The sequence below is a fragment of the Erythrolamprus reginae genome, chromosome 2 (genome assembly GCF_031021105.1).
Source record: "Erythrolamprus reginae isolate rEryReg1 chromosome 2, rEryReg1.hap1, whole genome shotgun sequence".
Classification (NCBI taxonomy): domain Eukaryota; kingdom Metazoa; phylum Chordata; class Lepidosauria; order Squamata; family Dipsadidae; genus Erythrolamprus; species Erythrolamprus reginae.
Window position 1 is genome coordinate 342809655 of NC_091951.1, and position 27130 is coordinate 342836784.

The window sequence follows — 27130 nt, forward strand, 5'->3', positions numbered from 1 at the left end:
GGTGGATGCAGGGGAAAATTCAACATGTCACAGGCCTGTGTTATTGCCGACAGAATCAGTTCAGAGTTTAGTTTCCTCGGATGAGGAAGAAGGTGGGAGTGACTTGGCAGAGGAGGGCTTGGCACACAGCCCAGGCAGTCAATCTCCCTTATCTTCCTTTGATTCAGATGATGATGTTTTGGACCCACGCAAGCGCAGAATTATGCATAGAAGAGACCAAGTAAGAACATATTACAGGAAATAAGTGAGGCCACCTGTGTTTGGGTGGGGCTCCAGTAATTAGGGCTGCTGCTATAAATAGCAGCATGTGGGTTTGGCCGTTGTGGAAGAATATCTGATCGGAGTTTGTCAGGAATCTTGTGTTGCTGGACTTTGTTGCTTTTTCACGCCTTTGAAATCAAAGCAGAGCAATGTGTGTGTGTGTCTCACTTCATTGGAAGAAGAAGGGGTTTGAAGTTTCTTCACAGCTGCTAGCTAAGTACTTAATGACTGCTTAAGGGAAATTGTACAGACTACCTGGTTGTTTTGAGAAGAGTGCTCTTTGCCATACAAAAAGAGTGCTTTGTTTATTTTGAATTTTGTGATAAAGAACATTGTTTTGAATTTTCAAAGGTGTGTGTGTCTGAAATTTGTACCCTTGAATTTTCGGCAGGCTCTTATCAGAGAGCCCGGCAGAACAGATAGATAGATAGATGTATAGATGGATAGATGATAGATAGGTAGATGATAGATAGATAGATAGATGATAGATGGATGGATGGATGGATGGATGGATAGATGATAGATAGATAGATAGATAGATAGATAGATAGATAGATAGATAGATAGATAGATAGATGATGGATGGATGGATGGATGGATGGATGGATAGATAGATGATAGATAGATTGATTGATGATAGATAGATAGATGATAGATAGATAGATAGATTAGATAGATAGATAGATAGATAGATTAGATAGATAGATAGATAGATAAGATAGATAGATAGATAGATAGATTGATAGATTGATAGATAGATTAGATAGATTAGATAGATTAGATAGATAGATAGATGATAGATAGATAGATAGATAGATAGATAGATAGATAGATAGATGATAGATGGATGGATGGATGGATGGATGGATAGATGGATAGATGGATAGATGATAGATAGATTGATTGATGATAGATAGATAGATGATAGATAGATAGATAGATCGATAGATAGATTAGATAGATAGATAGATTAGATAGATAGATAGATAGATTGATAGATTGATAGATTGATTGATTGATTGATGATAGATAGATAGATAGATTATAGATAGATAGATAGATAGATTAGATAGATAGATTAGATAGATAGATAGATAGATAGATAGATAGATGATAGATAGATAGATAGATAGATAGATAGATAGATGATAGATAGATGGATAGATGATAGATGGATAGACAGATAGATAGATAGATAGATAGGTAGGTAGATAGGTAGATAGGTAGACAGATAGATAGCACCGAAACACAGGCGCACCTACATCTCTGTGCACGATTTTGCTACCTGCACAACTGCAGTAACAGAATTGCATTGGACTCCGCTAGCGCTCAGAGCCATGGGAGCGATCACACATCACCGTCCCACCTTAGCAGCCCACCTCTGATTTGCCCTGAAATGCTCAGTTTCGAGAAGCAATATTCCCTATCGATGTGACTGTTGCTAATCTTACTTTTGTACACGCTTTTGAATGGTGGAACTGGGAAGCAGAGTTCAGGGGCATGTAAAACCCAACGGGTATCTTTCTCCCAACTCACATAATAATTTGGGAAGTAAGACTTAGGCAGTCCAATAGTAAAACAGCAGGAATTAAGTACAGCTCACCTCTCTACTCAGTACAATTGTGCAGTAATATTTCCCTTTGGTGGAATTAGAAATACACTGTACTTACAATATTTAATGGGAAAGTTTGGAGGCTTTGTGTGCCAGGGAAGTTTTGTACACATAAATTAAAATGCCAACTACTGTACTTTTCTTCTCCATTACTTTGAGCAAATGGCTGTTTCCACATAGATCGTGCAGAACGCAGCTGCGAGAGCAATCATGGGCTTTCCTAAATATGCCCATGTCACACCAACACTCCGCAGTCTGCATTGGTTGCCGATCAGTTTCCGGTCACAATTCAAAGTGTTGGTTATGACCTATAAAGCCCTTCATGGCACCGGACCAGAATATCTCCGGGACCGCCTTCTGCCGCACGAATCCCAGCGACCAGTTAGGTCCCACAGAGTTGGCCTTCTCCGGGTCCCGTCAACTAAACAATGTCGTTTGGCGGGACCCAGGGGAAGAGCCTTCTCTGTGGCGGCCCCGACCCTTTGGAATCAACTCCCCCCAGATATCAGAGTTGCCCCCACCCTCCTAGCCTTTCGTAAGCTCCTTAAAACCCACCTCTGTCGTCAGGCATGGGGGAATTGACATGTTCCTTCCCCCCTAGGCTTATAAAATTTATGTATGGTATGCTAGTATGTATGATTGGTTTTAACTTGTGGTGTTTTAAAATTAATTTAAATATTGGATTTGTTTACATTGTATGGCGATTGCTGTGAGCCGCCCCGAGTCTGCGGAGAGGGGCGGCATACAAATCTGATTAATAAATAAATAAAATAAATAGGTAGTCCTTGATTTTATAGCCATAATGGAACCTGCCCATTATGTTCATAAGTCGTAAAGTAGGTCACCAAATGACTGGAGTAGTTTTTGAAAAACTTTTTGAAGAGGGTGTTGAGCAAACAGGGTGATTAGTCGAATGAGACAACATTTGCCTTCCATCCTTCCGAGGTGGGTAAAATGAGGACCTGGATTGTGGGGGCAATAGGCTGGCTCTGTTAAAAAGGGCTATTGCTAACATGTTGTAAGCCGCCCTGAGTCTAAGGAGAAGGGCGGCATAAAAATCGAATTAAATAAATAAATAAATAAAAGGACCCAAATAGCAGCGTCCAGGAAGGTGGACAGAGCCTCACACACCCTTCATGACCAGCTCTCTGACGACTGATAGGCACAAGTGAATCGTGAGCATTTCACCCCTGGTTACAGGTAGTTCCTCAATTTACAACCATTCATTTAGTGACCGTTCAAAGTTATGACGTCACTGAAAAAGATGACCATCTTTCTTACTTACGAGCGTTGTGACGTCCCAATGGTCATGTGATCAAAATTCAGACACTTGACAACTATTTATTTATTTTTATTTATTTATTTTTTCCAATATACAATGAGGGTTTTAGTGGGTATATATCTATATACACATAGTAAAATACATGATGAAGGTTATAGAGGAGATACTCATGGTAAAATATATCTAAGAAATAATAGAAAAGAAGGTATAGGAATAGAACATTTCAATGAAAGAATAGAAGAAGAGATATAGGAATAGAAGAAAGGTATAGGAGATATAGGAGAGCAATAGGACAGGGGACGGAAGGCACTCTAGTGCACTTGTACTCGCCCCTTACTGACCTCTTAGGAATCTGGATAGGTCAACTGTAGATAATCTAAGGGTAAAGTGTTGGGGGTTTGGGGATGACACTATGGAGTCCGGTAATGAGTTCCACGCTTCGACAACTCGGTTACTGAAGTCATATTTTTTACAGTCAAGTTTGGAGCGGTTAATATTAAGTTTAAATCTGTTGTGTGCTCTTGTGTTGTTGTGGTTGAAGCTGAAGTAGTCGCCGACAGGCAGGACGTTGCAGCATATGATCTTGTGGGCAATACTTAGATCTTGTTTAAGGCATCTTAGTTCTAAACTTTCTAGGCCCAGGATTGAAAGTCTAGTCTCATAGGGTATTCTATTTCGAGTGGAGGAGTGAAGGGCTCTTCTGGTGAAGTATCTTTGGACATTTTCAAGGGTGTTAATGTCTGGGATGCGATATGGGTTCCAAACAGATGAGCTGTATTGGAGGATGGGTCTGGCAAAAGTTTTGTAAGCTCTGGTAAGTAGTGTGAGATTGCCAGAGCAGAAGCTACGTAGGATTAGGTTTACAACTCTTGAAGCCTTCTTGGCTATATTGTTGCAGTGGGCTTTGGCACTTAAATCTTTTGTTATTAGTATACCGAGGTCTTTAACCGAGTGGGTATTATCTATGATAACTTGATTACAGTGATCCCCCGCTCATTGCGAGGGTTCCGTTCCAGGACCCCCCGCAATGAGCGGGTTTTCGCGAAGTAGCGCTGCGGAAGTAAAAACACCATCTGCACATGTGCAGATGGTGTTTTAAACTTCCGCAGCGCTAGCGAGGAGCCGAAGATTGGGGGGCGGCGCGGCTCTTTTAAAACATCGCCGCCGACATGGGGGGCTCGCTAGCACCCCCCCGAACCCCCAACCCGGGTTTGGGGGGGTGCTAGCAAGCCCCCCATGTCGGCGGCGATGTTTTAAAAGAGCTGCGCCGCCCCCAATCTTCGGCTCCTCAGCAGCGAGCGAGCGAGCGAAGCCAAGCCGGCAGCAATGTCACCGCCGCTGCAGCCAACGCGCGCTACGATCTTCCGGGCCAGCCAGGCTCAGCGGATCAAGCCCGGCTCCTCTCGGCCCAGCATCCCGGGCCAAGCGGCTGCCTTCCGTGACTGAGCCTGGCTGGCCCGGAAGATCGTAGCGCGCGTTGGCTGCAGCGGCGGCGACATTGCTGCCGGCTTGGCTTCGCTCGCCGCTGCAGCCAACGCGCGCTACGATCTTCCGGGCCAGCCAGGCTCAGTCACGGAAGGCAGCTGCTTGGCCCGGGATGCTGGGCCGAAAGGAGCCGGGCTTGAAGATCGCAATGCGCGTTGGCTGCGGTGGCGAGGGCTTGCGATGGAGGGTGGAGGAAGTGGCCATGGGAGGGCGAGCTGCCTCAGGGAGGAGGATCGGGCGGGACCAGGTGGGGGCTGGAATTTCTCCGCCAGGGCGAAGGGCGGGCGAGCGGCGAAGGGCGGGCGAGCGGGTGCTGGGGAGGGCTTCTCGCCCTCCCGCCAGCAAGAGGGGGAGCGAACGGTGTGGGCAGGCGAAGGGCGGGCGAGCGGCAGCGAGGAGTTTGCGTGGGCGGTGGGGAAACTCCTCACTGATTCCAGCAAGAGGGGGAAGACCCAGGGAAGCCGCCCAGCAGCTGATCTCCCGGTTGCCATCTACGCATGCGTGCCCATAGAAAAAAAAGGGCACGCATGCGTAGATGGTATTTTGACTTCCGGGTTGAAAAATCGCAAATTACCCTGTTCGCAATGGCCGGGGATGCAATAACCGGGGGATCACTGTATTCAGTTCGTATTTGGAATTCAGATTCTTCTTCCCAATGTGTAGGACAGAGCATTTGCTAGTTAAGATTTGGAGTTGCCATGTGTTAGACAACTCAGAAACAGAGTTCAGGTCTTTTTGGAGAGTAGTTGTGTTATCGGTGGTGTTGAAGAGTTTTACATCGTCGGTGAAGAGGACACCGTTGCTTGTGATGTAATCGCAAAGGTCATTGATGTAGAGAATGTACCCTGGTGAATGTACCCTGGTGTACCCTTTTGCAACTTTCTTGACAAGCAAAGAAAATGGAGAAACCAGATTTGCTTAACAACCGTGTCACTCACTTAGCGACTGCAGTGATTTACTTTAACAAATGTGTCTAGAAAGGCCACGGAACGGGGCAAAATTCCCTCACCAAATGTCTCGTTTAGCAACAGGAGTTTTGGGCTCACTTGTGGTCGTAAGTGGAGGACTACCTGTCTTTCCCTTCATTGGCCTCTTATTCATTTCCTGGTGCTCGACTTATTATTTTACTGTATTGTTTTTCTTCCTATTGCAGTATACAAGAGTTTGGATTCCTGATCCAGAAGAAGTCTGGAAATCAGCTGAAATCATCAGAGATTACAAAGAGGGGGATAAAACTCTCCGGCTGAAACTTGAAGATGAAACGGTAGGCATTTGGCCTTTTTTTGGTTGTTATTATTATTTTACTGGTTGTCTCTCCCAAGCCTATCCACGGGGAGGCTGCTGGGGTTCACAGGGGTTCGGGAGAATCCCTAGCTAAGATTCTGTGCAGTTCAGGGAACCCGAACAAATCGCAGCGACCAGTTAGGTCCCACAGAGTGGGTCTTCTCCGGGTCCCGTCAACTAAACAATGTCATTTCGCGGGACCCAGAGGAAGAGCCTTCTCTGTGGCGGCCCCGGCCCTCTGGAACCAACTCCCTGCAGGTAAGTACAGTGGTCCATCTACTTATGAACTTAATTCATTCCGTGACCAGGTTCTTAAGTAGAAATGTTGTAAGAAGCAATTTTTCCCATAGGAATCAATGTAAAAGCAAAGTATGTGTGCGATTGAGGAAACCACAGGGAGGGTGGAGGCCCTGTTTCCTCCCAGGAGATTCCTAGAGAGGCCCCACAGAGGCTTCTCCCTGCCTTTTCCGGCCCTGTTTCCTCAAAGGGGATTCCTAGAGAGAGGCCCCATCACGGCTTCACCCTGCCTTTTCCGACCCTGTTTCCTCCCAGGAGATTTCTAGAGAGGCCCCATGGAGGCTTCTCCTCACCTTTTCCAGCCCTGTTTCCTCCCAGGAGATTCCTAGAGTGGCCCCACGTATATATATATATACACATAGTAAAATACATGATGAAGGTTAGAGAGGAGATACTCATAGTAAAATATATCTATATACACATAGTAAAATATATCGAGTTTTCGGAGAGGGGCGGCATATAAATCCAATAAATTGAATTGAATTGAATCTAAGAATAGAAAAGAAGGTATAGTAATAGAACATATTAATGAAAGAATAGAAGAAGAGATATAGGAATAGAAGAAAGGTAAAGGAGATATAGGAGAGCAATAGGACAGGGGACGGAAGGCACTCTAGTGCACTTGTACTCGCCCCTCGTCCCTGTCCTTCAAACCAGTAGTTCACTGGGATTCCACGGTCCCTCATTAAATGTGTTTGTATTAATTAACAAAGGTCATATGAGTTTGAGCTGTCCCTGAATGCAGGCCAGATCGTGTCCCCCCAAAAAAGGTGATTGGAATTCCTGCTGCAAGTACTTAAAATGGTTAAAATGGTCCTATTTAATTCCCAGCTCTATAGAAATTTCAGACTTCCATAAAATAATGACAAACCTGACTCAACCTCATATACACCAACATATGAGATGTAATCTTGCTCCGATAATTAAAATGCAATCAAGCTGTTCCCCAAAAGCGGACTCTTTCTTAAAAAAATAATAAAAATTGTATAATCATCACTTTTATTACCACCCTTTTAGCATAAGCTGCATGTGCCTATCCACCCACTGTTTCACTAATTTAAAGAATTGACCCAATTCTGTGATACACCTTTAGAAAACATTAATAAACATGAGTTGGAAAAGATTTTAGAGGTCATCTAATCCGGGGGGTGGGGGATGGGGGGGGCTAGATTAGACCTTTTGGACCTCAGGGACCATTCAATTCATTATTTTAAATTTTTAATTAATTAATTAATTAATTAATTAAGTTAGTTAGTTAGTTAGTTAGTCCAATACACAATGAGAGTTTTAGTGGTTATATATCTATATACACATAGTAAAATACATGGTGAAGGTTATAGGGGAGATACTCATAGTAAAATATATCTAAGAAAGAATAGAAAAGAAGATATAGTAATAGAACATATCAATGAAAGAGTAGAAGAAGAGATATAGGAATAGAAGAAAGGTATAGGAGATATAGGAGAGCAATAGAACAGGGGACGGAAGGCACTCTAGTGCACTTGTACTCGCCCCTTACTGACCTCTTAGGAATCTGGATAGGTCAACCGTAGATAATCTAAGGGTAAAGTGTTGGGGGTTTGGGGATGACACTAGGGAGTCCGGTAATGAGTTCCACGCTTCGACAACACCCGCAGACCACTAATATGATCTGTCTAATGACTGCCTGGGTGGACATTGCTAGGTGGTCATGTGACTGGCTGGGCGTGGCCAACTCGATGTCACTCATTTCAAAGGGCGCCTCGCCTGCCTCTACTTGCCCCTCCCCTCCCAGCCATCCTTGCCTGCCCAACAGGAAGCAGTTGTTGGAGCTAAGCAGCCACCACAAGAAAGAGTTTGCAAAACAGCTGGCTCAGTCCTGAGCTCAGCAGAAGCACCTCACTGAGGACTAAGAGCATAGACTTTCCAAGTAGAGGGAAGACCTGCGGGAGTGTAAGGCCAGGTACCGGCGCCTGGAGGTTCCCACTGGAACAAGGTCCTCTGGCTCTTCACCACCAGCTGCACTTCCTTCCAAAGCCCACACTAGGAGGCCAAAGCACACCCCAAGTTTGAATTTCTGCCCTCCTGCAACCAGAATAAAACGACCCCAAAGGTAGTGTTCCCTCTAATTTTTTTTTGGGGTGGGCGGAAAAGTATAGTGTCTGAGCGGCAGTCCCTTCGGGACTGGGCGGCACAGAAATATTAAATAAATAAATAAATAAATAAATAAATAAATAAACCAACAAACAAATAAAAAACCCACCCTGTTTTGCCTCAGAGAATTTCAAAATAAAATACTGTACTGTGTGTCTATAACCGTTAGCTCATAATAGGGCATAATATCAAAATGCCACTTAAATAGTTGAGCTAGTTTCAAACTAGATTTTGATTTTCTTTCTCTCTTCCTTACTCCCATTCTTTTTCTTTCTCTTTTCCTTCCTCTCTTTTTTCTATCTGTTTCTCTCTCTTCCTCTCTTCCTCTCTCTCTCCTTCCCTCTCACTCTTTCCCTCTCGGCTTCTGGGCAGGTTTGGAAAACTCTGAGTTGATGATGATTTTTAAGTGAGCGATTGCTCACTGCTCAGCTTAGAGGGAACTATGCCCAAAGGGGGTAAATCTCTGCAGCAACACAAGTGTTCATTGGCCGTATCTGGTCCAGGAGCCTGTTTTTTTGAGGACCCCTGATCTAGTGCGATATAAAAAAATGCAAATAATTTTTCTGGGGACCACCAAACCTTTCTGCGGATCACCAGTTGGTGACCGCTGTTCTAGTCCATCCTCCAAGTGATTGGCACAAAGTCACCCAGCTTACTTTCATTCCTAAAGCAGGGCTAGAACTCAACTTCTCCTGATTTCTAGCCTGGCATCGTAATCACTACACCAAACTTTCTCACTGATTCTGAAGTATGTGTTAGTGTGTAAAATAATACGCATATAATACTGAGGATACTGCAAAGTCCCTGAGTGGAACAATGTCTTCAAAGGGACTTAGAGCAACCCCAGCCATGGGGGGGTCACTCATGAACGCGAATCCTAGAAAGAAAACTTGGACACATTTCTCTCTGGGTGAAATGAAATAGTACTGAGCCATGCACCTCCTTTTATTGGGGGGAATATGCAAATGGGATTGATTATACGTACATGTCAAGTGATATACAAACATCCAATAACATAACTCTGAAACATGACACAACTTCTGAGTCCCTCCTATCTCCATATGGCACGTAACTAGTTTCTACTGAACAAATGTCTCTCGTGGCCAATTTCCTGGGCCCCTTTGTTGTTAATACGGCTATCTCCTGTTTACCACAAAGCAAGGTCTTTTTATCGCAGTCTTCATCCTGTTTACCCCAGGGAATGTAAATTGTGTCTTTTGATCGCACAGTTCTTTTTCCTGTTGACACATTCTTGTTATTCGAGGAGAGCCACTGAATCGTTTTATGGCCAGTCACTTCCTAAGCGGATTTTACCAGAAATGCAGACTCACTTTGTGACCAATGTGCAGTCCTGCTCCTAGCTAATGGAATCGGAGTGTATAAGGCATTTCTTGTTAGAAGTCCAGATATCAAATCCTATCCTAACATTATGCTATGGCAGCTACATAATACTGTACTCATCAATTTTATAAATTTTCTCCTAATTTTTTATGTATACAAGTAGTGTTTCCGGGGTTTCTTTTTTACGCATATACCCCTAATTCATGAAAAATTGTTATAAATGATATCTGAATTCTAACTAAAATGCTGATGTCTTTATTTTGTGACTCTCACGAAGGGATGCGCACACGAGATTTCGGCGGTTATTTTGCTTCTGTGCATGCACAGAAGCCAAAAGTCACCAAAATCTCACAGACGCATGCATCCCCTGACAATATTTTGCTTCCTGCGCATGCGCAGAAGCAAAATTTCGCTTGGACGTGCCCACATGCTGGAGACGCAGAATTGCATGCACAGCTCAATTTTCGCTACTGGTATGATGGCGTCGACCGTAGCGGTAGGAATCTGCTACAAATTCATGAAGGTCTGCTCTTCTAATCTCCGATCTTGACCAATTTATCGCTGTAAGCAGAATCATAATGAAAAAGTTGGGAATTCCCACGTATCTTAATAAATGTCATCCAGTTCATTTCCTTGGGAATTTTGTTAATTTTAATACAGTGATACCTCGTCCTACATACCCTTCGTCATACAAACGTTTCGAGATACAAACCTGGGATTTAAGATTGTTTTGCCTCTTCTTCCAAACTATTTTCACCTTACAAACCCAAGCTGCCGCCACTGGGATGCCCCGCCTCCAGACTTCTGTTGCCAGCGAAGCACCCATTTTTGCACTGCTGGGATTCCCCTGAGGCTCCCCTCCATGGGAAACCCCACCTCCGGACTTCCGTGTTTTTGCGATGCTGAAGGGGAATCCCAGCAGTGCAAAAACGGGCGCTTCGCTGGCAATGGAAGTCCAGAGGTGGGGTTTCCCAGCAAGGGGAGCCTCAGCGAAATCATAGCATCACAAAAACACGGAAGTCTGGAGGTGGGGTTTTGAGGACTTCCGTGTTTTTGCGATGCTGCAATTTCGCTGAGGCTCCCCTCACTGGGAAACCCCACCTCTGGACTTCCGTTGCCAGTGAAGCACCCGTTTTTGCGCTGCTGGGATTCCCCTGCTGAGATTCCCCTGCAGCATCACAAAAACACAGAAGTCCGGAGATGGGGTTTCCCATGGAGGGGAGCCTCAGGGGAATCCCAGCAGTGCAAAAACGGGTTCTTCGGCTGGCAAAAGGGGTGAGTTTTGGGCTTGCACTCATTAATTGCTTTTCCATTGATTCCTATGGGAAACATTGTTTTGTCTTACAAACTTTTCAACTTACAAACCTCGTCCTGGAACCAATTAAGTTCGTAAGATGAGGTATCGCTGTATTATCTAAATTCTGTCAGGAAATCAACCTTTATTTCTTGATCCAGATCCCTTTGAGCTGGGTGAATGAAAACTTTATCTCATAGTTTTTAATTTTAATTATTTATGTTTTATTTTAAATCATTCGCTACACTGAGTTTCCAATGTGAAGAAAACTATCATATAAATTGCAGCAAGAAATAACTCACGTATGACTGAAATACACAGAGGAACTGTGGTGAAGATCGGACCTCAGTTCATAGCTGAAGAAACATTAAGCTGGCACTGCGGATAAGCAAGAGCTACCGAGATTTGAGAATAAAATGCATTTGTTATAATAAGCAAAATATTTCAGGTGGCTGTCAAAAGAAAACCCAATAATACAAATTAGGAAATCACAATTATTTAGATCTTTTATTTCATTTCATTTTAAAATTACTTTCTCATCACTCTGCCTTATCTCAGTTTGAATGTGTGCAAATGTGTACATATCTATAAACACACATCACTTTTTATATTTAAAAAGCCTTTTTTAAACACGCACAAAGCAAAACCAGTGGGGGATTTTATGCACTGTGCCCCTGGCATTTTCAACATCTGGATGGCCAGATGGTAGCACTTTTTTTGGGCACTGTTTTAGTTGAGCAGCTGTGACTTTAAATTGAGAAAACTTCATGATATGTTTTCTTTCTATCCATAAACACCTTTACCGGTCTCCCGGGGTGATGCTTCTATTCTTTAAGGAACTGAAAAGAGGAAGGACATCATAAATTTAATCATGAGTGTCCAACCTTGGCCATTTTAAGACTTGTGGACTTCAACTCACAGAATTGAAGAGCAACAAAGATGATTAGGGGACTGGAGACTAAAACATATGAAGAATGGTTGCAAGAACTGGGCATGGCTAGTTTAACGAAAAGAAGGACCAGGGGAGACATGATAGCAGTGTTCCAGTATCTCAGGGGTTGCCACAAAGAAGGAGTCAAGCTATTCTCCAAAGCACCTGAGTGTAAAACAAGAAGCAATGTGTGGAAACCAAACAAGGAGAGAAGCAATTTAGAACTAAGGAGAAATTTCCTGACAAAAAAATTAATCAGTGGAACAGCTTGCCTCCAGACATTGTGAATGCTCCAGCACTGGAAGTTTTAAATATGTTGGATAACCGTTTGTCTGGAATAGTGTAGGGTTTCCTGCCCAAGCAGGGAGTTGGACTAGAAGACCTCCAAGCTCCCTTCCAATTCTGTTGTTGTTGTTATTATTGTTGTTGTTGTTGTTGTTGTTGTTGTTATTATCAATACAACACAGCAAATGAGATCACTATGCTGGATTTCGTATTTCATCACCAGTCAGGTGCTTCCTAAGCACCTAGGACTGTGTGATGTACCAGCGAATTATGTTTGCGGATCCCAGTAAAGCGGCCTTATTATTATTATTTTTGTTGTTGTTGTTGTTGTTATTATTATTATTATTGTTATTAAATTCCCCAGTTGGCTGGGGAATTCTGCGAGTTGAAATCCACAAGTGTTAAAATTGCCAAGGTTGGATACCCCTGATTTAAAGCAACAGTTAAATATGTGAAAGGGTTAAATAAGGTTCAGGAGGGAAGTGTTTTTAATAGGAAAGTGAACACAAGAACAAAGGGACACAATCTGAAGTTAGTTGGGGGAAAGATCAAAAGCAACATGAGAAAATATTATTTTACTGAAAGAGTAGTAGATGCTTGGAACAAACTTCCAGCAGACGTGGTAGATAAATCCACAGTAACTGAATTTAAACATGCCTGGGATAAACATATATCCATCCTAAGATAAAATACAAAAAATAGTATAAGGGCAGACTAGATGGACCATGAGGTCTTTTTCTGCTGTCAGTCTTCTATGTTTCTATGTTTCTGTGTTGGAATGAATTGTAGGTTGGTTGAATTTAGACATTTCCTGGATTAAGTGGTCCATTGGTCCTCCAGGAAAATGAAGTGAAAATAGTAGCTCAACACCTTTCCCCACCTTTCTTACTTCTTTTTCTCTTTTCCTTTTTCCTTTCCCTTTCCTTCCTTCTCCTTTCCTTTCCTCTCCTCTCCTCTCCCCTTCTCTTCCCCATAAAGGACTTCAACGTCTAATCCTCCACTTTCTCCCACATTGTAAGTCCAGTGCTAATAGAGCCACCTCGTCCCTTTGTTTTCTGCCCTGCCTCGTACCAATTATAACAGCATCACCAATTAGAAAATGTTGATTCGTGCAAAAACCACTGGGGTAGCTGCTCTCTTAATTGTCAGGGCCAGCAGAGGTGGCTGTCAAGGGTTATGATTTGGCAGTCTGCGGGGATGGTGGCCAGCTTGTTCCCCCCCTACACCCCTCCCCAACCAAGGTGACTGGCGAGGTAATTTTGCATGTCGTGTGAATGCCATCCCCATTTGCGGGCTGGAATCAACCGCCCCAACAAGGTACAAGCCTTTTAGACTGTATTTCTTTTCTCACCCTAGTTCTGTCAGATATATTCCCTTCGTTTTGCTTTCGGCTGAGTTGACAAGTCACTCCCGTTTATTAGATCAGGCATGATGGATGTAAGACAGCGAGAGCGAGCAGGCACACATGAGCACAGAGTTTAGCCAGCGCCGGGAACAGAAGCCAACGTGCCAAAGAACATCGAAGCGTCCGGATGCCAACAGCCCTTGCCCCAAACCTGGCACCCACCCAGGTTGCAATTCCCCAGATTCGCCATTAGCATGGCGGAAGGTTGTCATTACTAGCAGGTCCAGCCAGATGCCTTCTGGCAACGGTGTGATAAAACGTAAGGTCAACTTTGAAATATGGAAATTGATATGCGGAGAGGCGTCTCCTCGTAATTTTCTTGCCAACAGCCTAAAATGGAGTTGGCTAGCACCTTTTTTATGGTGGTTACATCCAAGTTAACAATAGCAATAGCATTTAGAATTATATACCGACAGACTCAAACTCAACCCTGATAAGACGGAGTGGCTGTGGGTTTTGCCTCCCAAGGACAATTCCATCTGTCCGTCCATTACCCTGGGGGGGGGGACATTGACCCCCTCAGAGAGGGTCTGCCACTTGGGCATCCTCCTCGATCCACAGCTCACATTGGAGAAACATCTTTCAGCTGTGGCGAGGGGGGCGTTTGCCCAGGTTTGCCTGGTGCACCAGTTGCGGCCCTATCTGGACCGGGAGTCACTGCTCACAGTCACTCATGCCCTCATCATCTCGAGGCTCGACTACTGTAACACTCTCTACATGGGGCTACCTTTAAAAAGTGTTCTGAAACTTCAGATCGTGCAGAATGCAGCTGTGAGAGCAATCATGGGCTTTCCTAAATATGCCCATGTTACACCAACACTCCGCAGTCTGAATTGGTTGCCGATCAGTTTCCGGTCACAATTCAAAGTGTTGGTTATGACCTATAAAGCCCTTCATGGCACCGGACCAGAATACATCCGGGTCTGCCTTCTGCCGCACGAATCCCAGCGACCGGTTAGGTCCCACAGAGTCAGTCTTCTTCGGGTCCCGTCAACTAAACAATGTCTTCTCTGTGGTGGCCCCGACCCTCTGGAACCAGCTCCCCCTGGAGATCAGAATTGCCCCCATCCTCCTTGCCTTTCGTAAGCTCTTCAAAACCCACCTCTGTCGTCAGGCATGGGGGAACTGAACTACCCTTTCCCCCCTAAGCCTATACAATTTATGCATGGTATGTTTGTGTGTATGTTTGGTTTTAATAAGGGTTTATAAATTATTTTAAACATTAGATTTGTTACATGCTGTTTATTACTGTTGTTAGCCACCCCGAGTCTACAGAGAGGGGCGGCATACAAATCTAATAAATAAATAAATACCGCTTCATAGCCTTCTCTGTGGGGGCCCCGGCCCTCTGGAATCGGCTCCCTCCAGAGATTCGTGCTGCCCCCACTCTTCTTGCCTTCCGTAAGAGTCTTAAGACTCACCTATGTCGCCAGGCTTGGGGCAATTAGGTCTCAGCCCCCTGGCTAATGAAATGAGATTTATGTTGTATGATTGAACTGGTCTGATTGTTTTTAAATATTGGATTTTTAGATTGTAAATTTTAAATTTAATTAGATTTGCCGTTATACTGTATTGTTTGTTATATTATATGCTGTTAGCCGCCCCGAGTTCTCGGAGAAGAGTGGCATACAAATCTAATAAACAAACAAACAAATGAATGAATGAATGAATGAATAAATAGTGCTTTTACAACCTCTCTAAGTGGTTCACAAAATCAGCATATTGCCCCCAACAATCTAGTTCCTCATTTTACCCACCTCGGAAGGATGGAAGCCTGAGTCAACCTTGAGCCGGTGGTGAGATTTGAACTGCTGAACTGCAGCTAGCAGTCAGCTGAAGTAGCCTGCAATGCTGCACTCTAACCACTGTGTCACCATGGCTCTCCTCCAGCCTGGGAGGGACTTTGGAGGTCTTTTAGTCCAACCAACCCCCTACATTTATGCTTAGAAAGGGAATTAAAAACCCTCTGCATACAGGACCTCAAGAAACCATATAGAGTGATACCTCATTTTACGAACTTAATTGGTTCCGGGACAAGGTTTGTAAGGTGAAAAGTTTGTAAGACGAAACAATGTTTCCCATAGGAATCAATGGAAAAGCAATTAATGCATGCAAGCTCAAAACTCACCCCTTTTGCCAGCCAAAGTGCCTGTTTTTGCGCTGCTGGGAATTCCCTGAGGCTCCCCTCCATGGGAAACCCCACCTCCGGACTTCCGTGCTTTTGTGATGCTGCAGGGGAAACACAGCAGGGGAATCCCAGCAGTGCAAAAACGGGTGCTTTGCTGGCAACGGAAGTCCGGAGGTGGGGTTTCCCAATGAGGGGAGCCTCATCGAAATTGCGGCATCGCAAAAACACAGAAGTCCTCGAAACGCCACCTCCATGTTTTTGTGATGCTACGATTTCACTGAGGCTCCCCTTGCTGGGAAGCCCCACCTCCGGACTACCGTTGCCAGTGAAACGCCTGTTTTTGCGCTGCTGGGATTCCCCTGCAGCATCGCAAAAACACGGAAGTCCGGAGGTGGTGTTTCCCATGGAGGGGAGCCTCAGGGAAATACCAGCAGCGCAAAAACTGAATTCCGGAGGCGGGGAATCCCAGTGGCGGCGGCTTGGGTTTGTAAGGTGAAAATAGTTTGGAAGAAGAGGCAAAAAAATCTTAAACCCCGGGTTTGTATCTCGAAATGTTTGTATGACGAGGGGTTTGTAAGACGAGGTATCACTGTACTAGAATAACAGCAGAATAACAGAATTAGAAGAGACCTCGAATACTCTAGTTCAGGGGTCAAATCATAGCTCGGGAGCTGCACAGTTAGCTGAAGTAGCCTGCAGTGCTGCACTCTAACCACTGCACCACCCCAGCTCTTAAGTTGTAGCCAAGGTGGACTCAAGGTGAGATATGCCATGGGTTGCCCCAAAGAAGATGGGAGGTCGACTCATTTCGTAGAGCACCAGAAGTCAAGACAGGAAACAATGGGTGGAAACTAATCCAGTAGAGAAGCAACCAGGACTTAAGGAGAAACTTCCTAGCAGTGAGAAGGACAATTAAGCCATAGAAGAGCTTTTCTTCAGAAGTTCTAGGTGCTCCATCACTGGAGGTTTTTTAGAACAGACTGGACAGTCACTTGTCTGAAACGGTATAGGGCAGGGGTAGGCAAAGTTGGATCTTCTATGACTTGTGGACTTCAACTCCCAGAATTCCTGAGCCAATCATGCTAGCTCAAGAATTCTGGGAGTTGAAGTCCACATGTCATAGAAGAACCAACTTTGCCTACCCCTAGTATAGGGCAGTGTTGGCGAATCTCTTTTGGTTCGCGTGCCAAAAGAGTATGTGTGCATCAGCTAGCATGTGCGAAAGGGCCCACACCCATTCTCTCCCCCATGGATACACCCCCCTGTGCTGCCCCTGCACATGTGTGATATCCTCCCCAGCCCCGCGCATGTTCACAGGCCTCACTGAAGCCTGGGACAGTGAAAAAACTACCAAACGGGAAAACCGGAAGTTCTGAAAAACGGACTCCCGGTTTGCCCATTGGGCTGTTTTTTGCACTCCGGAGCCTGCAGGGAAGCTTCCTGAAGCCCCTGAGTGCCAAAACAGCACAATGGGCAAACCGGAAGTCAATTCTCCAAACTTCCGGTTTGCCTATTGGGTTTTTTTTCCCCACCTGTAGGGCGAAAAGGCCTTTCCCCTTAGAATGCTCTAATCTAATATTTATGCAAATTGCAATGAAAAAGAAGCAATACAGTAGGCATTTTGTTGTAGTAATGCTTTCCTTTCCTTTTCAGGTAATTGAACTAATCATATGAGAAAAGATTTTTAATTTAAAGAGCACGTTGTTGTGCTATTTTATGCAACTTTCTATTTTATTTTATTTTTATTTATCTTCTTTTTTAAATTTCTTTACTATTTTATGCAACCTCAAGGTTCTCTTTTGCGAATGTGGCCACCCCTCGTTTAATTTCCCCCACTTCTTTTGTATCCTAAAAGGTTACTTGTGGTCAGGTTATGGAGATGTAAAAATGTCCCAGGTCCACCTTTGGATAAGCGACTGTTTTCCCTTTTACCATTTCAGATCCTGGAGTATCCTGTTGAACCTAAAGAGAACAAGTTTCCTTTTTTACGTAATCCGGATATTTTGGTTGGAGAAAATGACTTGACAGCTTTGAGTTACCTCCATGAACCGGCCGTCTTGCATAACTTAAAAATCCGCTTTTTGGAATCAAATCACATCTATACCTATTGTGGTGAGTATTGCCATACGCCAGGGGTTCCTAAACTTGGCAACTTTTTAACTTGTGGACTTCAACTCCCAGAATCCTCCAGCCAGCTATGGAGAACTCAACTCCCAAACTTGTGGACTTCAACTCCCAGAATCCCCCAGCCAGCTATGGAGAAGTCAACTCCCAGACTTGTGGACTTCAACTTCCAGAATTCTATGGTATGCTGGCTGGAGAATTCTGGGAGTTGAAGTCTACAAGTCTTAAAGTTGCCAAGTTTGAAGATCTCTGCCATATACATTGCTTTTGGAAAGAATACAGATAGGCCTCACCTTAATAACAGTTTGATGCATAAGCCTCGACTAAAACTCAGATTTCCGAGTTGCTTAATGGCCATTGTAAAAATGATTACAATTTTTTTTTAAAGAAATTAAAAAAATGATTGTAAAAATGATTACAATTTTTTAAAAAGAAATTTAAAAAAATAAAATTAATGATTACATGCATTAATGGGAATAAGGAGATTGCTGACCATTTCAATAGCTACTTCTGTTCAGTTTTCTCAAAAGACACCGTACAAAATAATACTATAGAGGGATATAGCATTGCTTCCCGCTGTACGGATTCAGCTCCAGTGATCTTAGAAGCCGATGTCTTAGAAGAACTTGAACGATTAAAGATAAATAAGGCAATGGGTCCAGATGGCAACCACCCCAGAGTTCTTAAAGAACTCAGATCTGTCATTGCTACCCCCCCGACTGATTTGTTTAACCAATCCTTGTTAACAGGAGAAGTTCCTGAGGATTGGAGAATGGCCAGTGTTGTGCCTATTCACAAGAAGGGCAGTAGAGAAGAAGCTGGTAACTACAGGCCAGTTAGCTTGACATCAGTTGTAGTTAAAATGATGGAGACTCTACTCAAAAAGAGGATAAATCAGCACCTAAAAAACAATAACTTATTGGACCCAAATCAGCATGGCTTTACTGAAGGCAAATCATGTCAGACTAATCTCATTGATTTCTTTGACTATGTCACAAAGGTGTTGGATGAAGGTGGTGCCGTGGATATTGCCTACCTGGACTTCAGCAAAGCCTCTGATATGGTTCCACATAAAGAACTGATAGATAAATTAGTGAAGATTGGACTTAATCCCTGGATAGTTCAATGGATTTGCAGCTGGCTGAAGCATAGACATCAGAGAGTTATTGTTAATGGCGAGTATTCTGAGCAGAGTCAGGTTACAAGCGGTGTGCCACAAGGGTCTGTTCTGGGTCCTATTCTTTTTAATATGTTTGTGAGTGACATAGGGGAAGGTTTGGTAGGGAAAGTTTGCCTATTTGCCGATGACTCTAAAGTGTGCAATAGGGTTGATATTCCTGGAGGCGTCTGTAATATGGTAAATGATTTAGCTTTACTAGATAAATGGTCAAAGCAATGGAAACTGCAGTTTAATGTTTCCAAATGTAAAATAATGCACTTGGGGAAAAGGAATCCTCAATCTGAGTATTGTATTGGCAGTTCTGTGTTAGCAAATACTTCAAAAGAAAAGGATTTAGGGGTAATGATTTCTGACAGTCTCAAAATGGGTGAACAGTGCAGTCAGGCGGTAGGGAAAGCAAGTAGGATGCTTGGCTGCATAGCTAGAGGTATAACAAGCAGGAAGAGGGAGATTACGATCCCGCTATATAGAATGCTGGTGAGACCACATTTGGAATACTGTGTTCAGTTCTGGAGACCTCACCTACAAAAAGATATTGACAAAATTGAACGGGTCCAAAGACGGGCTACAAGAATGGTGGATGGTCTTAAGCATAAAACGTATCAGGAAAGACTTAATGAACTCAATCTGTATAGTCTGGAGGACAGAAGGAAAATGGGGGACATGATCGAAACATTTAAATATATTAAAGGGTTAAATAAGGTCCAGGAGGGAAGTGTTTTTAATAGGAAAGTGGACACAAGAACAAGGGGTCACAATCTGAAGTTAGTTGGGGGGAAGATCAAAAGCAACATGAGAAAATATTATTTTACTGAAAGAGTAGTAGATCCTTGGAACAAACTTCCAGCAGACGTTGTAGATAAATCCACAGTAACTGAATTTAAACATGCCTGGGATAAACATATATCCATCCTAAGATAAAATACAGAAAATAGTATAAGGGCAGACTAGATGGACCATGAGGTCTTTTTCTGCCGTCAGACTTCTATGTTTCTATGTTTCTATGATCATAAAATTGAATCCAGTCATAAGGTGAGAATCGAGGGAACACTATATATAAAATAAACCAACAATGTATGCTTACATGTTTGCTTTAAGAGTTAGTGTTTCGGATGACCATAAGAGGGAGCCAGAAGCATGATTCTCTCTCAGCTATTTTCTGCTCTTTCTGTTTTGTCTTTGCAACTATGCTGTAGTAAGAACTGTGTGTTCAAATGATGGTTTATGTATTTGTAAGCTGGACAAGTAAGCTTATAGTATTGTGTATGTATTGAGAGATATTGATTGATTTAACTGTGTATGACTAGGATTGTTCTTGACTAAAATATTTGCTAAAGTAAATAATATTTTATACACTTAATGTATTTGGATTGTTTTACTCAATTATTACTCGTATCCAGGCGTGGGCTATCTGCCTGGACAGTGGGGAACGCAGTGGGGTAGCAAAAATGGAGTTTCACCCCAAAGCACCCAATTTGCAATGAAAGATGTTGAAAGAAAATGCATAAGCCGCACCCACAGTGAATAGAATAGAATAGAATTTTATTGGCCAAGTGTGATTGGACACACAAGGAATTTGTCTTGGTGCATATGCTCTCAGCTTACATAAAAGAAAAAGATACAGTATATTAGAGAAAGAATAGAAGTGAAAATTTAGGAATAGAATATATCAAATAGAGAATAGAAGGATAATATGAGAATAGTATAAGAAAATTAGAATAGAAGAATAGTAGATATGAGATATGAGATATAGGAGAGACAATAGGACAGGGGACGGGAGGCACACTAGTCACTTATGCACACCCCTTACTGACCTCTTAGGAATCTGGAGAGGTCAACTGTGGATAGTCTGAGGGTAAAATGTTGTGGGTTAACATGGTAATGAGTTCCATGCTTCGATTAAAGTCGTATTTTTTACAGTCCAATTTGGAGCGGCTAATATTAAGCTTGTATCTGTTGTGTGCTCTTGTGTTGTTGCGGTTGAAGCTGAAGTAGTCGTTGACAGGCAGGACGTTGCAGCATATGATCTTGTGGGCAATACTTAGATCATGTTTAAGGCATCGTAGTTGTAAGCTTTCTAGACCCAGGATAGTGAGTCTAGTTTCGGGTGGAGGAGTGAAGGGCTCTTCTGATGAAGTATCTTTGGACATTTCCGAGGGTGTTAATGTCCGAGATGCAGTATTTTTTATTTATTTTTTATTTATTCTTTGTCCAATATACAATACATGTGAAAGAGAATAGACATTAAGTAATACAGTATATGTAATGATAGAAAGTAAGAAAGAAGAGAAGTAGGAGGAAAGGAGAGAAAATGTATGATATATGAGATAAGGAAAGAAGATTGGACAGGGGACGATAGGCACATCAGTGCACTTATGTACGCCCCTTGCTGGACTCTTAGGAACCTGGAGAGGTCAATCATGGAGAGTCTTAGGGAGAAATGTTGGGGGCTGGGGGCTGACACCACTTGGTGTGCAGTGCTCTGTAGCGACATTTTGAGAGTAGGAGTTGAAACAGTTTTGTCCAGGATGTGAAGGGTCAGTGTGGTAGTAAAAATTTTGGTAGCCCTTCACTGCTCTTATCCCTGGGCTATCAGTTGGATAGCTTCAAGACCTCCACATTTCCTTTATGTATGTGTATCTATGACCACTCTGCACACTCCTTAACAGTCCTAAGGCAAGGACTTCCTGTAGTTTCTATACCAATTAACCTCTCTGTTATTTCGAGTTCTGCAGGAGAATAGAGAATTTTCTGGTTGAGATATAACTTGGCTAGCTTAGGAAACTTGTAGTAGTTGAATTTAATTTGGAAGACCTTCAAACCTGCTGAACCTATAAAACAAAAAGAGGAGGGGGCAAGTGCTTCTTGCTTGCTTATTTGTTTAAATAGCAGGCTTCAATGAGCTTGTAAATTGATGCACAATTAAAAAAAGCCCGTTTATACTATGAAGTCACCACCAGTGAGTCATATTTAAACTACTCTGCTTGTGAGTGTTTGTGCCCATCTTGTTCTTCTATCATTTAAAGTGTCTGCATTCTTATTATTTTTAAGGTATCGTGCTCGTTGCCATAAATCCTTATGAACAATTGCCAATTTATGGACAAGATGTCATCTACGCCTACAGTGGCCAAAACATGGGGGATATGGATCCTCATATTTTCGCAGTTGCAGAAGAAGCATATAAGCAAATGGCCAGGTGAGTTTAAAAGCTTTCTTCCTTTTTCTACGGATACTACATGGATTATTATTTTTTTGCAAAAAGTTTTTTATTTTTTCCTCCAACAATCCATACATAAATCCATATACCTTCAGATGTTACTGTATATATATTGCAGTAAATATATACTTATACATTTTAATCAATCATTCATATATTCTTTGAATATAAGACAATTTATTCCAGGTGTATCTTTCTGAAATTATATTGCTTCGTGTGTGTGTGTGTGTGTGTGTGTGTGTAGCAATATATATCTATATCTATATATCTATATATCTATATCTATATCTATCTATCTATCTATCTATCTATCTATCTATCTATCTATCTATCTATGTCACATGTTTTTTTGCTGAATTTGAAAATTAAGGGAGACTAAGATAGATCTATTTTGGCCTTATTTTGGCCTCATCAGCTAGCCATACCCACTGGGACTTGAACCTGCAACCTTTGCCTTGTGAGGCAGAGAATTATCCTCTAGGCTACATATCCAATCCCTTCAGCTCTGCACAAGGGAAGGGTTACATATTTTTGTGTCGAATCACCCTGGTGTATTGAAGGAACATCACAGCTCCTTATTTGCCTCTTGGCCCAACCCAGGGCCATTTCCAAGGCAGTTAATTTTATTGATAGCCGACAATTCTATCTGTATGTGTCACATGTTTTTTTGCTGAATTTGAAAATTAAGGGAGACTAGGATAGATCTATTTCGGCCTTATTTTGGCCTCAAATATATATTTATTTTGTCAAGTACAAATTGGTAGTATACAAAGATATAACAACATTTATATACATGATACTGTTAAAAGAAACATTAGGATGGGACGGAAGGGACACTGGTGCATTTATGCACGCCCCTTACTCTTAGTAATCAGGAGAGGTCAACAGTGGATAGTCTAAGGGTAAAGTTTTGGGGGTTAGGAGACGATATTACAGAGTCTGGTAGTGAGTTCCATGCATCAACTACTCGGTTACTAAAGTCGAATTTCCTGCAGTCGAGTTTGGAGAGGTTTACTTTAAGTTTGTATCTGTTGGGTGCTTCTGTGTTGTTGTAGTTGAAGCTGAAGTAGTCGTTGACAGGTAGGATGTTGTAGCAGATGATTTTATGGGCTATGCTTAGGTCGTGTTTAAGGCGATGTAGTTCTAAGCTTCCTGCTTTTAGTTATTTCTTAATCTATACCAGTGGTTGCCAACATTGGACTCACGGCTCACAAGGAGGCAATTAGATTTTTAATGGGGGCAATTGGAACCTTGTTTAAACCAGATTGATGGCCTTTTAGGCTTTCTCCGAGTGAATAGGAGTTCACTTTTTGAATAAGTGAGAATGATATGTCAAGGATGGCGGGTGTGTGTGTGTCAGGATTTTAGAGATGCTTAGGTGAGGTATGGCTCAAAATAGGTTGGGAACTATTGATCTATACCCTGGGGCTCATGGTTTAACAAATAGAAATGTGAGAATGCATTTGTTGTGTCATATCAACTGGCATGAAGTGTTGGTAATGACCCATAAAGCCTTACATGCCATTGGGCCAGATTACTTGTGGGACCACTTTGGGTGGTTATTAAAGTCATATTTCCTGCAGTCAAGTTTGGAGCGGTTTACTTTAAGTTTTTATCTGTTGTGTGCTTGTGTGCTATTGTGGTTAAAGCTGAAGTAGTCATTGACAGGAAGGACGTTTGTAGCAGATGATTTTATAGGCTGTGTTTAGGTCGTGTTTAAGGCGACGTAGTTCTAAACTTTCTAAATCTAGTACAGTGATCCCTCGATCATCGCGAGGGTTCCGTTCCAGGACCCCACGCGATGATCGATTTTTAGCGAAGTAGCGGTGCGGAAGTAAAAACACCATCTGCGCATGCGCAGATGGTGTTTTTACTTCCACTGCCGCCTGCCCTTCGCCCGCCCACCCCGTTGCTCGCGCCTGGGGTGCGCGCGCACTTGGGGACACCCCAGCTCCGCTTCCCAGCTGGGAAGCGGAGCTGGGGTGTCCCCAAGCAAGCGCGCTTTCCCCAGCAACGCGCGCACGGTGGGGACACCCTAGCTCTGCTTCCCAGCTGGGAAGCGGAGGTGGGGTGTCCCCAAGCGCGCGCGCTTTCCCCAGCAACGCACGCGCGGTGGGGACACCCTAGCTCCGCTTCCCAGCTGGGAAGCGGAGGTGGGGTGTCCCCAAGCGTGCGCGCTTTCCCCAGCAACGCGCGCGCGGTGGGGACACCCTAGCTCCGCTTCCCACCTGGGAAGCGGAGGTGGGGTGTCCCCAAGCTTGCGCGCGCCGCCCGCCCACGCTGTTGCCAGCTCCGCTTCCCAGCTGGGAAGCGGCCCCAGCAACGCGCGCGCGGGTGGGGACACCCTAGCTCCGCTTCCCAGCTGGGAAGTGGAGCTGGGGTGTCCCCAAGCTCGCGCGCGCTGCCCGTCCGCCCACGCTGTTGCCGGCTCCGCTTCCCAGCTGGGAAGCGGAGCTGGGGTTTCCCGCGCGCGTGCCGCCCGCCAGCCCACGCCGTTGCTCGCGCCGCCGCTGGGGTCTTACCGGGGCAAGAGGGGGAAGACCCAGGGAAGCCTCTGCCTGGCGGGGAAACTCCACCATCTACGCATGCGTGGAAGGGCACGCATGCGCAGATGGTGGAGTTTACTTCCGGGTTGAAAACTCGCGATATAGCCCTTTCGCGATGCTCGAGGACGCGAAACTCGAGGGATCACTGTATTTAGTTGTGTAGGGTATACTGTTGCGAGTGGAGGAGGGGGGGCTCTTCTAGTAAAGTATCTCTGGACATTTTCTAGTGTTTATGTCTGAAATGCGGTGTGGGTTTCAGACAGATGAGCTATATTTGAGGACTGGTCTGGCGAAAGTTTTGTATGCTCTGGCTATTAGTGTGAGATTACCGGAGCAGAAGCTACATAGGATTAGGTTAACAACTCTTGAAGCCTTTTTGGTGATGTTGTTGCAGTGAGCTTTGGCACTTAGGTCATTTGATATGAGTATACCAAGGTCTTTTATGGAGTGAGGGGTGTGGTAAGGTCTTGTTTGTTCAGCTTGTATTTGGTGTTCTGATTCTTTTTGCCAGAGCATTTCTTGGTGGAGATTTGGAGTTGCCAGATTTTTGTCCATTCAGACACAAAGTCAGGGTGTTTTTGGAAAGTAGCCGTGTTATTGAAAAATTGTTGCTTGTTATGTGATCAAAAGGTCATTTATATAACCGTCGTTTGGCGGGCCCCAGGGGAAGAGCCTTCTCTGTGGTGGCCCCGGCCCTCTAGAATCAACTCCCTCCAGAGATTAGAACAGCCCCCACCCTCCTTGTCTTTCGCAAATTACTCAAGACCCACCTTTGTCACCAGGATGGGGGAGTTAGGATATTTCTTCCCCGAGGCCATTACAAGTTATGTATGGAATGTTTGTCTGTATGTTTGGTTTTTATAATAAGGGTTTTTAGTTGTTTTATTAAATTGGATTGTTACATGTTGTTTTTTATCATTGTTCTTAGCCGCCCCGAGTCTGCGGAGAGGGGCGGCATACAAATCCAATTAATAATAATAATAATAATAATAATAATAATAATAATAATCATCATCATCATCATCATCATCATCATCATGTATGAATAGTGTTGGTCCAAGAATGCTGCCTTGGGGTACGCCGCTGTTAACCAGAACAGGATTAGATTTGGTGCTCTCTATTTTGACAACTTGTTGTCTGTTTGATAGGAACACAGTTATCCAGCTATGGAAGAATCCTAAGATGCCATAGGATTTGAGTTTTAGAAGTAGTTTGCCATGAACCACTGAGTCGAAGGCTTTACAGAAGTCAATGTGAATTGCATCTATTGATTTGCCCTGATGGAGATGTGTAGTCCATATGTTTTTGCAGTGAAGGAGTTGCAGGTTATAAGATATTTTTTTTCTGAAACCAAATTGTTTGTTAGAAAGTAGATTGTTAGTTTCTAGGTAGGGGGCAATTGATTGGTTAATGATTGATTCCATGACATTGTCATAAGTAGCAATTGGAAAAAGTAACTGTTAACTAAACTGCATGATTGGGCAATTGATTGTTGTTGTTGTTGTTGTTGTTGTTATTATTATTATTATTATTATTAATTGGATTTGTATGCCGCCCCTCTCCATAAACTCGGGGGGCTAACAACAGTAGTACAAAACAGCATGTAAATTGAATACTGAAACAGTTAAAAAAACCTTATTTGTAAAACCAAACATACATACAAACAAACATACCATGCATAAATTGTAAAGATCTAGGGGGAAAGAATATCTCAGTTCCCCCATGCCTGACGGCAGAGGTGGGTTTTAAGGAGCTTACGAAAGGCGAGGAGGGTGGGGGCAATTCTAATCTCCGGGGGGAGTTGATTCCAGAGGGCCAGGGCCGCCACAGAGAAGGCTCTTCCCCTGGGGCCCGCCAAACGACATTGTTTTGTTGACGGGACCCGGAGAAGGCCCACTCTGTGGGATCTAACCGGTCGCTGGGATTCGTGCGTCAGAAGGCGGTCTCATAGATACCCTGGTCCGATGCCATGAAGGGCTTTATAGGTGATGACCAACGCTTTGAATTGTGACCGGAAATTGATCGGCAACCAATGCAGACTGTGGAGTGTTGGTGTTACATGGGCATTTTGGGGAAAGCCCATGGTTGCTCTCGCAGATGCATTCTGCTTTCTTTACTCTTCCAGATGATGTTCATGTCAGACACGGCAGTTATTATTTTATTATTATTATTATTTATTAAATTTGTATGCCGCCCTTCTCCGTACACTTATATAGTGCTATACGTTTTCTGATCTCAAAGCTGCAGTTACCAAATTGATTGATTTTTGAGCTCATGAAGATGAACTCCTTTACTGTTTTGATGGTGTCGTTGTCGATCCGTATT

General features: G+C 43.5%; 1 protein-coding gene across 5 annotated transcripts in view; it reads left to right on the forward strand.

Annotated features, from left to right (window-relative positions):
- The window catches only part of MYO5B (myosin VB), a 345830-nt gene that overhangs the window by 94924 nt on the left and 223776 nt on the right, over positions 1-27130 (forward strand). For all 5 annotated transcript variants that reach the window (XM_070743570.1, XM_070743569.1, XM_070743567.1 and 2 more), the window contains exons 2-4: positions 5794-5904; positions 17679-17850; positions 22094-22238. In XM_070743570.1, the coding sequence (XP_070599671.1) occupies positions 5794-5904; positions 17679-17850; positions 22094-22238 (428 nt within the window). The remainder of the gene's footprint in view (positions 1-5793; positions 5905-17678; positions 17851-22093; positions 22239-27130) is intronic.